The 12,561-nt window shown below is 40.2% G+C and overlaps 1 protein-coding gene and 1 pseudogene across 1 annotated transcript; both read left to right on the top strand.

Annotated features, from left to right (window-relative positions):
• Window positions 1-6: 6 nt before the first annotated feature.
• On the top strand, window positions 7-3,025 carry LOC106943437 (myosin-6-like). Its single transcript, XM_015026747.1, has 10 exons — window positions 7-78; window positions 705-870; window positions 948-1,072; window positions 1,156-1,464; window positions 1,543-1,746; window positions 1,838-2,134; window positions 2,236-2,340; window positions 2,441-2,536; window positions 2,615-2,749; window positions 2,894-3,025. The coding sequence occupies exons 1-10, from the start codon at window positions 10-12 to the stop codon at window positions 2,912-2,914; spliced, it is 1,527 nt and encodes a 508-aa protein (XP_014882233.1). The 5' UTR covers window positions 7-9; the 3' UTR covers window positions 2,915-3,025.
• Window positions 3,026-6,386: 3,361 nt separating this feature from the next.
• LOC106943438 (myosin-7-like) lies at window positions 6,387-12,537 on the top strand (annotated as a pseudogene).
• The last annotated feature ends 24 nt before the right edge of the window (window positions 12,538-12,561 follow it).

Below are 12,561 nucleotides of genomic sequence, written 5' to 3'. Positions count from 1 at the left end.
GAAGATCTCATGGTGGATGTGGAGAGGTCTAATGCTGCTGCTGCTGCTCTGGACAAGAAGCAAAGGAACTTTGACAAAGTATGTTGGACATTTTCTTTAAAACAACACGCAAACAATGCTGGTCCACCATCACATAAAAATAATAACCACATGTATGAGAAAACTAACAAGCACATGGCATAATTTAGTGTGTGATTATTTATTTACCAATACGTGAGAAAACCAGATTGCTTATAAAACTAGAACAAGTCATGACTCTTAGCTGCCAATCACACTCAGTGCTAAATGTGCTAATGACAGAGAAACAACTTAACATTATAGGAAAACTGTTTATTGGCCATCTTTGGTAGCAATGCTAACTAGCATGAGAGTTCGTGATAGGCTCTGTTACGAGAAACTAGCTGAAGCATATCAGAAAGCAATGGGGAGGATATGGTATGAGCAGAATGTTTTGGTTAAATGCATAACAAGCAATACGATACATCATTGTTGCTGTATTATTGTTTAATTTGGATATATTAAACATATCCATATATTAGGTATATCACCATGTACCTAACTGCTATATGATGAAACTGTAAATAACATCTGCATGATTTTTTTTTTTTCACATAATGATGCTTTTATCAAAGAAAAAAAAATGATAGTAGAAAACTTAATGTGTCAAGGAGATTTCACAACCTGATTTGAATCTCAATGTCCAGGTCTTGTCAGAGTGGAAACAGAAGTATGAAGAGTCTCAGTGTGAGCTGGAGAGTTCTCAGAAAGAAGCCAGATCTCTGAGCACCGAACTCTTCAAACTTAAAAACTCCTACGAAGAGTCTCTTGAACATCTGGAGACCATGAAGAGGGAGAACAAGAACCTTCAAGGTAGTACATCACTGAACGTGAACTTACAAATGTAAAATAGGCAAGGCAAAACTGAATGGTCGCTCTTTCATCAACAGAGGAAATTTCTGACCTCACTGAGCAACTTGGTGAAGGTGGAAAAACCGTTCATGAGTTGGAAAAAGCTCGAAAGCAGCTGGAGCAGGAAAAGGGGGAGATTCAGTCTGCCCTAGAAGAAGCAGAGGTAAGACTATAACCAACTTAGGTTAATACATAGCTTAAAAATAAAAGTCAAATTTCAAACCAGAGACCGGATCTGTGTCAAAGGGTTCCCTTGAACACGAGGAAGGCAAGATACTGAGAGTTCAGCTTGAGTTTAACCAGATTAAGAGTGATATGGAGCGCAAACTGGCTGAGAAAGATGAGGAGATGGAGCAGTGCAAGAGGAACCTGCAGAGGACAATCGACACCCTGCAGAGTTCTCTTGAGGCCGAGTGCCGCAGCAGGAATGAAGCCCTTCGTCTGAAAAAGAAGATGGAGGGAGACCTCAACGAGATGGAGATCCAGCTTAGCCAAGCCAACAGGCAGGCGGCTGAGTCCCAGAAACAACTCAAATCTGTTCATGCACATCTGAAGGTAAACTCAAACAGAAACTCATTTTCTACTCTTTCAATTATCTACGTGCATTAATGTGGTTAATGCCATTCTGTAAAGGATTGCCAAATTCAGCTGGATGAGTCGGTTCGGGCCAACGATGATTTCAAAGAGAACATGGCCATCGTTGAAAGACGCAACAACCTGCTTCAGGCAGAACTGGAGGAACTGAGGGCCGCTTTGGAGCAAACCGAACGAAGCCGCAAGCTTGCTGAGCAAGAGCTGCTGGATGTTAGTGAGCGGGTGCAGCTACTGCACTCACAGGTGAGGCTACATCTCAAAGGTAACGATACTTTCTGTATGGAAAAATAACAGCTTCACAAACTCTCAAATATCTCATTTTAAAATCATGCAGAACACTAGCCTGATAAACCAGAAGAAGAAGCTGGAGGGTGATACAGTCCAGCTTCAATCTGAAGTGGAGGACTCGCTACAGGAATGCAGAAATGCTGAAGAGAAGGCCAAGAAGGCCATCACTGATGCTGCCATGATGGCTGAGGAGCTGAAGAAAGAGCAGGACACCAGCGCTCACCTGGAGCGCATGAAGAAGAACATGGAGCAGACCATCAAAGATCTGCAGCACCGTCTGGATGAAGCTGAACAGATCGCCATGAAGGGAGGCAAGAAGCAGGTCCAGAAACTCGAGGCCAGGGTGAGCTCATCTGTTTTTGCACATATGTACTGAAAATATGTAGTATATTTGCAAATGAACAAAACACTGGAAAATATAAGGTATGCACAAAATGTCTTAAGGTACGGGAACTAGAAAACGAAGTAGAAATGGAGCAGAAGAAAAGCAGCGAAGCTGTGAAAGGAGTCCGTAAATATGAGCGCCGCATCAAGGAGCTGACCTATCAGGTGTGCTGAATGAAATAGCCAGTATCCCACAATGCTATTTAAGCTTCATTTAGCAGCAGTTTGATATACTGATATATATATGGTCTCTCATCATCTACAGACTGAAGAAGATCGAAAAAATATCGCCCGACTGCAAGACTTGGTGGACAAACTGCAGCTGAAAGTCAAAGCCTACAAAAGATCTGCTGAGGAGGCTGTAAGTGTGAAGATGTGTGAAAGTAATTATATGAATTCCTCAATGAATATTTCTGTTTCCTGTTTTATTTTCAACCAGGAGGAACAGGCTAATGTTCATCTTTCCAAGTTCCGAAAGCTGCAGCATGAGCTGGACGAGGCTGAAGAGAGAGCCGACATCGCCGAGTCTCAAGTAAACAAGATGCGAGTCAAGAGCCGCGACACTGGCCCCAAGGTAGGAGGCATGCAATTTTTATCAAAAAAACTTCCATGTACACTTAGTGTGTGCTGATGCCACAGCACGCTGAATACTAAATGGATGTTTCTCTTTCTCTCTCTCTCTCTCTCTCTCTCTCTCCAAATTTCGGGGCTGCAACAGAAAGGGTTTGATGAGGAGTGAAGCGTTGGAGTCTGCTGAAATCTTTCCGCCTGCTGTGTGTTGTAGATCCCCTTCACTGTCACTATTCACAACCCATAGTCCTAATAAAACCACATTAAAAAGTGCAGTCCACACATTCTTGTCTTTGTTATGTCTTCTTTAATCTTATCCTGAACAATGTGTTGAAGGGAAATTTGAAAATACAAATTTGCTCCCAGTTTGAAGCCCCTTAACACAGAATAGGATAATTTGTTGTTCTCTTAAACACTTATGAGTTAGAAGAGAGTATAAATAGGAATAGCCTTTGTTGTCCATAGCCTAGAAATTCCTCTGATTCAGTTTTTATTTATTTGATTCAGCTAAAATAATATAAACATAATAAATACCAACCCAGTCAAAGATCGATGTCAGCTCAATTTTATTTGATAGGAATAAACAAATTGATTGAATTAAACATTGTTACGGCCTGAATGCTGCATTTATGTTGGGTTTTTGTTTGTTTCCATAAATTGTTGATTTTCTTGATTTTACACATAATCTAAATGATAAATACCATCTCAAATATATGCATTGACTCTATTCCACGGTTCGTACTAGTTTTTCATGTCATACTTTCCCCAGATTTAAATACATAGTCTATTTTTGAAGTATAAGTATAAAAGATGATCACCCACAGGACGATGACATCACCACCATACTTGACATTTTTGGATTAAGAATAAAAGCCAAGTCCCTCCTCCAAAACCAAATGAACTCTAGACATAAATGACAAGAAGCAATATTTGTGTGGGTGTCTGCATATATTTGAGCCTCTGTTGTTGATTTCCCCTGTGTTCAGTTGCATCCTAAAATGCCCAAATTTAATAAAAACATTCACGTACATGCTGTGTGTATATAAGCTTTTTATTAGTCATGATCAGGTTTGGTGATGACGCAACACGAGGGCGAGGTGTAGACTTAAATTGGACAAAATAGGGACATGGGATTTAGTGCAAAATGAAAAACCGAACTGAAAACTGAAAAGCTGAGGTGCAGATATAGCTAAGAGACAAAGCAAATGTCCTGCTCTAAAATTAGAGTCAACCAAAGCCTAAAAGCTTGAGCAGAGGTCAACAATAAACCGGTGCTCATGCGTAGATCCACCATAATTCCACACATGATCACTTGCAGCTGGTCACTGGATCACAGCTAAAATCTGCATGCTCCTACGGAGAACTGGACAGGAGTTCTTGGATTCAGTACAAAAAAATCTATTTCCAGGTACCAGAAATCAATCAGCAGGAACAGCAAAGTAAGCAGAAACGAAACAATACATTAAACCTTATTAACCTTAACCTTAGGACACGATGGTTAAGATAATGAATTCATTTGGTTATTTTAACAACCAAATGCACAACTTCTCCCCATTTATTTTGAGCTCAAAATGGATGCATATATGGAGGCATATAGAAACAAAGACGATGACATTTATCCGATTTAAAAATTAATTCTGCCTGATTGTCCAGAGGTTTTCTGGTCATTAGTCATGTCTGACTCTCTGATGCTTCAGTGGGAAGTTTTGCAATGACATAAAGTGGGAGGAGGTGACAGAGGAGACCCCAGACTAGTATAGGGTGAACCTCAGGAAGCCCTGTGTCTTCTCCTATCACATGTCCTCTCCTAAACTCCTCTGGCTGACAAGCAGGTATCTACCCGCTAATGAAGACATATTTACACCTCTGCTCATAGTGGTGAACCACAAGCAGCGCAGTGTGTGTGTGTGCGTGTATGTGGAGGGCTTATCGGTAAGATTAATAGGATATCAGAGCTCACACTGATAAAGGAGGAACCCAAGAAGGAACAGTTTGGTGTCTCTGCAGCTAGACCACATTTTGGGTTGAACTTTATATTTCTTTGAACCAGAAACTTACAAGTAGAAGACTTGAGATTTTTATAATTAACTTTTTTTTTTATTGTCGGCACTACGTTAATGATATACAGTGTCTAAGTGGCAGAACTCTTTGCCATTTTACAAATAAGAGAAATCCTAAATTAACAAATATCTTTTATAACGTACCTAATTGTAAGTTAAACTGGAACCAAGGTTGATGTGGAATCTGTTTACAGTGTTCGACAAACACATTCAAGCTGCTCCTCACACCCACCCTGTAATGTTTTTATTCAATTAGACATAAGTGATGACAGTGTACATTTGTTGTGACATAAAAAAGTATTTAAATCATGTTGATTTAAATTAAATTGTGCTTATTTAAAGGGTAGACATCACGTGTGATGTTGAGGTTATTTTTGCTTGCGCTTTAGCAGACTGCATGAAATCTCTCGCTTCCATTTGGCACGCTGGCGCCAGCTATTGGAGCAGGCCCGGCGAAGTTATCACAATGGAAATAATCTCAGCACTTGTCAGCGGCCGTTGACCCTCCTTTTATCTCTTAACCTTTGAAGAGGCTGCAGATATGGCTCAAAGTAGCTGGATGTGCTATGCAGTCCAAATAATGAATGATGATATGATGCATAAGTTATCATAAATGTTGGAATTGAACCAGAAGAGGCTTCGGTTGTCAGTTTCAAGCCATTTCAGACCAACACCAGAGAAACAGCTGATCCTATGCAGACAAAAGCTGGATCCTGACTGTTCTCCACACTCTGCGCTTCTCCACGGGATTCTCGCACGGTTATCTTTGTCCACAAAAAGACACAATGCTATGTCAACAAGCCTGTAACTAAGAGGCCAGCTTTTCTAGCTTCACTGCGATAATGCAAACAGGCTCCCGCTTTGACACTGGAACTCGTCATGTTGCTCCAGCTCCTCACTGGTCGACATATTTATTGCCTTTGAGAGAATCCAAAGCATGTCCACCTGTGGCAGACCTTTGTCTGTGTTGCATCGCTCTTGTCGTCTGGTTAATCTTTCAGAATAACGTTCTTTATTTAGACCCGCTCACTCACTACATGATGACTGCTGTTGTTAAAATGAGGTCCGGCCACTCTGTAATAACCAAAGACAATGTGTGACTCATGTCGCACTGGGACTCCACTTAAGCCCTGAGAGTAATGGACACCAATAGATGAGATATTTCACTGAAGCATTTCCCCAGAAACAATGCACATCTTCCTTTGTGTTTCGAAAACAATACCGGTGATTAACATGTGCAGAATTATTTGTCCTAATAGCAACACATGTCAACAATGAAACTGTTTCCTACTGCTATAACTCTTAAAATGTTATTTTTACTTCCATTTTTATATTTTAATTACACTTGCTAAATAAGTGTTTTAAATTGCATTTGTGCAATTTAAAATATTCTGTGTTGCTTGGCAGTTACTTAGAGTTTACTATAAACCAACATTTACTTTTCTGCAAAAAATCTTTATTACTCATTTTTTACATTTATTTATAATATTTTGTTGCCAGTGGCACTTGAAGCCAATAGAAAAACAATACATACAAACATATGTTGCCTTTGTTATATTTTCTTGTTTAAATATTAACTGTTTTCACCTTTTTTATACGTATCTCGGCCTTTCACGATAACTTCAGACAAATAAATAAAATAAATGATTCTATGCAGAAGTGCTCTTTGTAAGGGATAAACATCAGTCCCTGTATCTATTTAAAGGTGCAGTTCTAGTCTCTGGCTGCTTGGGGATACTTATGAATAATCATTGCAGTACATGCAGTGCCTAATATGGCTTCACCGGGGACCCCATCTCTGATAAGACCCTGACCCGCTGATTTCTGGACTGCTCTCCCACTCATTAACCCCCTCCCGTCTTAAACCCCCTAACCAAACACAGACACAATAACATGCCTGGCCCTAAAGCTCTCCTCCATATTAGGCAAAGGGGTTTTATTTAAAAGGAGAAGTCACAGGGAAGCCCCCAACAGGTCACCATTCTATCTCAAGGTAAAGTATGAAGACAAAAGTCCAGACTTAGCTAGATATGGAAACCATACTGATGTTATCTCTTCCCTCAGGGCCTTCTTCACCTCAGTATTCCAGGAAGTGGTCGAAAAGGTAAGAACATCTAAAAACTTATAGCAATATATTAGAAAAAATTACTTTACTTGACTTTATTACTGCAACACGCAAGCAGTTAAGATGCCTTAAGAGAAATTGTTGTTTAGTTGCCCAGGTGAAAGATGGGTGATGCTGCCATGAAAGAATTTGGGGCAGCCGCCCCGTACCTGAGGAAGTCAGATAGGGAGCGTCTGGAGGCCCAGACCCGTCCGTTTGACATGAAGAAGGAATGTTTTGTTCCTGACCCCGATGAGGAGTATGTAAAGGCTTCCATCGTAAGTCGTGAAGGTGATAAAGTCACTGCTCAGACAGAGAAAGGGAAGGTCAGTATGCAGAAGAGATGCTGCTTTAAAGGCAGCTTATTTTTGTCCACCAGAGTGAAAGCAGCCTGTTAACAGAAACTTTGTTGATTTTTCAGACTGTCACCGTGAAGGAGTGCGACATACATCCTCAGAACCCGCCAAAGTTTGATAAAATCGAAGACATGGCAATGTTCACCTTCCTCCATGAGCCAGCTGTGCTGTTTAACCTCAAAGAGCGTTACGCAGCATGGATGATCTACGTAAGTGAAGAAAAGCTAACTTTCCACCCCTCTATACACCAATCCTAATTCAGATCATTATAAAAAATTTATCACATTCAATTTCGAATTCTCTTAGACCTACTCTGGGCTGTTCTGTGTGACTGTCAACCCCTACAAGTGGCTGCCAGTCTACAACCAAGAGGTGGTCGTTGCCTACAGAGGAAAGAAGAGGAGCGAAGCTCCTCCTCACATCTTCTCCATCTCTGACAATGCCTACCAGTACATGCTGACAGGTCATTTATTTTCAATGAACATCACATTGTCAGTTGAGTTAAGGTAAAAAAGAGTAAGCCCTTCAGTAATCCTTTCTTCTCTTTTTTCAGACAGAGAAAATCAGTCCATTCTCATCACGTATGTTAACAATTAATTTGTAATCCTCAAAAATACCATGTTGTCAGAACTTTGGTAAAATGTAGATTTTCTGCTCTTGTTTCTGCCTTTATTTCAGCAAAAATGTGATTGGTACTGCATCTTCAGAAAATATTTTTTTAGTAGGGAACACAGTACCTTCCTCAAGAATTCAAACACTGAACTTTTCCCATTCTAATTACAATAAAGCACAATGTTCTTTGTATTTCACTAGGATTTTAAATGATAGACCTTCAAGATTTTATAACAACTAAAAGTCAGAAAGGTGGAGTATGCAGTTCCCATTAACCAATATTATATAGGACCAACTTTCTCTACAGTTTAGGCTCCTAGTCTTTTGGAATATGTCTGTGCCAGCTTTACACCTTTTGCAAAGCTGCTACAGACGTTTTGCTCGTTCTTTTGCATGAAGTAGCTCATGCTCAGTCAGATTGCATGGATTATCTCTAGACATAAGTTTTCAACTCCTGTCAGAAATTCCTTAATTAAACTTCAGTTGAACTTTGACTGGACCACTGAATAACATGGGTATGGTTTGCTGAAAACAGCTCAACTGTAGCTCACTCCATCCAGCTTTCCAACTCTGATCAGATGCTCAGATCCTGATCCCATAACATAATGCTGGTACCATAATTCTGTTTATGATGTCCTCTGAATGGCTTGTAGCAAACTACCAACATGACCTCTTATGGCTTTCTGTCTTCTTGACAGTCTTCTATAAATACCAGATTTGCACAGAGCACAACTACCAGCTAGCCTGTCAAATAATTCTCTTAGCTGAGCTGTGGATCTCTGCAGCTGTCATGGAATTACCATGGGTCTCTTAGCTGCTTCTAAATAACTCCCTTCTCAACATGCTTGTGAGTTTAGATAGACAACCATGTCTTGGTAGGATTGCATCCCTGCTATGCTCTTTCAGTGTTTAGATAGAGGACTGGACAGAGCTTTGTGAGATGTCCAAACCTGGGATTGTTTTATGATCTCGGCTTTAAGCGCCCCCATAAATGCATCACAACAGTGTTTGTTCAATAGTGTTCAATAGTGATAAATCCTTGGAGGTTTTATCCAGATCAGTTATATTTATACCGAGATTGATTATACAGAGGCAGACTTTACTTACTGATTAGGTGTCTAATGAATGCAGTTGGTTGCCAACAAAGGTACAAATGTATGGTACACTTTTCACATTTTCCTCTCTTTTCCTATCCCTCTTCACATACACTACTCTCTGTTGGTCTATCACACAAAATCCCGATAAATACATAGAAGGTTGTGATAGTGAAATGATTAAATGTTTTAAAAAAGGTTAAGAACATGTTTACAAGTAACCATATCATATGTATTACATTGATTAGTTCGTTTTAGTTTGATAATAGTGGATGTGAAGCTGTGTTATTATTTATAGCGTTGGATGCCATCTTTTCCACCTAATAAAGCCTTTTGCTTTGTGTCTTCAGTGGAGAATCTGGTGCTGGGAAAACTGTTAACACCAAGAGAGTCATTCAGTACTTCGCCAGCATTGCAGCTGGAGGTGGGAAAAAGGACACAGGCTCTGAGAAAAAGGTGATACTTCTGAATTTGCAGACTGTCAGCCTTTAGACGCACGTTTGCACTTCTTTAACAGCAAGTTTCATTTTGGTAGGGTACATTGGAGGATCAAATCATCCAATGCAACCCAGCATTAGAGGCCTTTGGGAATGCAAAAACCATCAGAAATGATAACTCTTCCAGATTTGTAAGTTCCTCTCTGTAAAGACTCTTCTCCCATTGCATAAATCACAATATAACTTTTCTTCTCATCTTGTGTTTTAGGGAAAATTTATCCGTATTCATTTTGCAGCCAGTGGAAAGCTGGCTTCAGCTGATATTGAGACATGTAAGTGGTGCCTTCTTTTTATTTAAGTTTGCTTTTACATCCAAAATGACTGTCATTCTACCTGCATGATGCAAATCCCTTTACAGATCTGCTAGAGAAGTCCAGAGTAACCTTTCAGCTTAAGGCTGAGAGAGATTACCACATCTTCTATCAAATTCTGTCTCAGAAGAAGCCTGAGCTGCTTGGTATATAAAAACATCACATTTTCAAATCAGTACAAATTGATTTCGCATCATTGCATAATGTACTTATAAGTCATTTTTTTGGCTTACTTTACAGAAATGCTCCTCATTACAAACAACCCCTATGACTACGCCTTCATCTCCCAAGGAGAGACGACGGTAGCCTCCATCAATGATGCAGAAGAGCTGCTCGCAACTGATGTGAGTAGGAGTTACTTTACAGAGTAATTAGAATATTTGATACATAATATTGTACTATAACTTCATTTTAGAGCAGGTATTATATATGGTTTATATGATCCAGCAAATACTTAATCCCATAGGTAAAAAAACATTTTCTTTTATACAGGAGGCCTTTGATGTATTGGGCTTCACTCAAGAGGAGAAGAACGGCATTTACAAACTGACTGGTGCCATTATGCACTTTGGTAACATGAAGTTCAAGAACAAGCAGCGTGAAGAGCAGGCCGAGGCAGATGGCACTGAAGGTGAGAGAGGAGTTCTATAACTTGGAAACTTGTTAGGAAAATTATGTTAATTAATCTATAATTCATGTTTTTAATTTTAGATGCTGACAAATCAGCTTACCTGATGGGCCTGAACTCTGCTGACCTCATCAAAGGTCTCTGTCACCCCAGAGTCAAAGTAGGGAATGAGTGGGTCACCAAGGGACAAAATGTTCAACAGGTAGGGATTAAACACAGCCAGCTAAATCACCTTCTATTATTTACATGGAGACTCGTCACACATTATGCATAGACCACGCACACTGGAATATGAACATTACTGTTTTTTTTTAAAGTTTATATTTCTTTATTTTTAGGTGTATTATGCGGTTGGAGCTCTGGCTAAGGCAGTGTATGAGAAGATGTTCCTGTGGATGGTGGTGAGAATCAACCACTCACTCGACACCAGGCAGCCTCGCCAGTACTTCATTGGAGTGCTGGACATTGCTGGATTTGAGATCTTTGATGTGAGACTCATCTACTCATAATTTTACTATATGTGCAACACCTGGAAAGCAATGCTGGTAAGAAGGATGAGTACTAAAAAATATTGTTGTCAACTTCCAGTTCAATACATTCGAGCAGCTGTGCATCAACTTCACCAACGAAAAACTGCAACAGTTTTTCAACCACCACATGTTTGTGCTGGAGCAGGAAGAGTACAAGAAGGAGGGGATTGAATGGACTTTCATTGACTTTGGTATGGATCTGCAGGCCTGTATTGACCTGATTGAAAAGGTGAGAATCAGAACATTAAATATACGGAGAAAGTAAAAGGTCATTTGTGTTTCAAACCACTTTCATTACCCTTTCAGCCCATGGGTATCATGTCCATCCTCGAAGAGGAGTGCATGTTTCCCAAAGCCTCTGATGCTACATTTAAAGCTAAGCTTTATGACAATCATCTGGGAAAATCGAGCAACTTCCAGAAACCCAGGATTGTTAAAGGCAAACCAGAGGCCCATTTTGCCCTGGTCCACTATGCTGGAACTGTTGATTATAATATCAACAACTGGCTGGTGAAGAACAAGGATCCTCTGAATGAGACCGTTGTTGGGCTGTACCAGAAGTCTACACTCAAACTGCTTGGTACTCTCTTTGCAAATTATGCAGGAGCCGATTCAGGTAAAGGGACTTTCTTTCAGAACTAAGATTGAAAAAGTTATTTCTGTTTGTCTGTGTTTGTCTAATATATAGACTTTTGTAATGCTAAATAGCTGAAAGTGGAAAAGGGGGCAAAGGAGGAGGGAAGAAGAAGGGATCATCCTTTCAAACTGTATCTGCCCTTCACAGGGTAAGTAAAGTCAAATATCTGAGAGTCAAAACTGATTTCCACTCAGTAATTCAGATATTTTGATGTTAACACAGACTAAATGTTCAGCATTGTATTTAATGTCATGCACAGGAGAACCTGAATAAGTTGATGACCAACCTGAGGTCTACCCACCCCCACTTTGTACGCTGCATCATCCCCAACGAGACCAAGACTCCTGGGGCTATGGAGAACCCTCTGGTGATGCACCAGCTGCGCTGTAATGGTGTGCTGGAAGGCATCAGGATCTGCAGGAAAGGCTTCCCCAACAGGATCCTCTATGGGGACTTCAAGCAGAGGTATTACCTTACTATGTAGCTTAGTACGTCCCACAAGCCTTACTCTGCAAAGTCCAGCTAAGAAATATATAATTTCCCAGATATCGTATCTTGAATCCTGCTGCCATACCTGAGGGACAGTTCATTGACAGCAGGAAGGGAGCCGAAAAACTTCTCGGATCTCTTGATATTGATCATAACCAGTACAAGTTTGGGCACACAAAGGTACCGCCTGGATTTTCTAAGACAAAAGAGAACAAAAGATATGAAATACGACACAGACGGGCAAAAATAGGTAACTTTTTAAAATTAAATGCCACATTTAGGTGTTCTTCAAGGCTGGACTGCTGGGTCTACTCGAGGAGATGAGAGATGAGCGTCTTTCCAAAATCATCACTGCAATTCAAGCCAGGTCTCGTGGTCTTTTGTCTCGCATAGAGTATCAGAAGATGGTGGAGCGCAGGTTTGTTTCATTCAACTTACAATGTTCTTTACACATTACACAGTTATCTGCTTGTGGTCATATTTTCAATAAAAGTGTTT

Source organism: Poecilia latipinna, unplaced genomic scaffold (genome assembly GCF_001443285.1).
Source record: "Poecilia latipinna isolate Pla-1442-1.1 unplaced genomic scaffold, P_latipinna-1.0 Scaffold5301, whole genome shotgun sequence".
Taxonomy (NCBI): domain Eukaryota; kingdom Metazoa; phylum Chordata; class Actinopteri; order Cyprinodontiformes; family Poeciliidae; genus Poecilia; species Poecilia latipinna.
The sequence above is the reverse complement of the archived record's forward strand: the minus strand, read 5'-3'. Positions and strand labels throughout refer to the sequence as shown.

Bases quoted from the DNA above. Each gene is read 5' to 3' on its own strand.
- LOC106943437 (XM_015026747.1), top strand. From the start codon at position 10: ATGGTGGATGTGGAGAGGTCTAATGCTGCTGCTGCTGCTCTGGACAAG. The intron at 1,465-1,542 runs GTAAACTCAAAC...CATTCTGTAAAG, and splicing joins CTGTTCATGCACATCTGAAG to GATTGCCAAATTCAGCTGGA. The intron at 2,341-2,440 runs GTGTGCTGAATG...CATCATCTACAG, and splicing joins TCAAGGAGCTGACCTATCAG to ACTGAAGAAGATCGAAAAAA.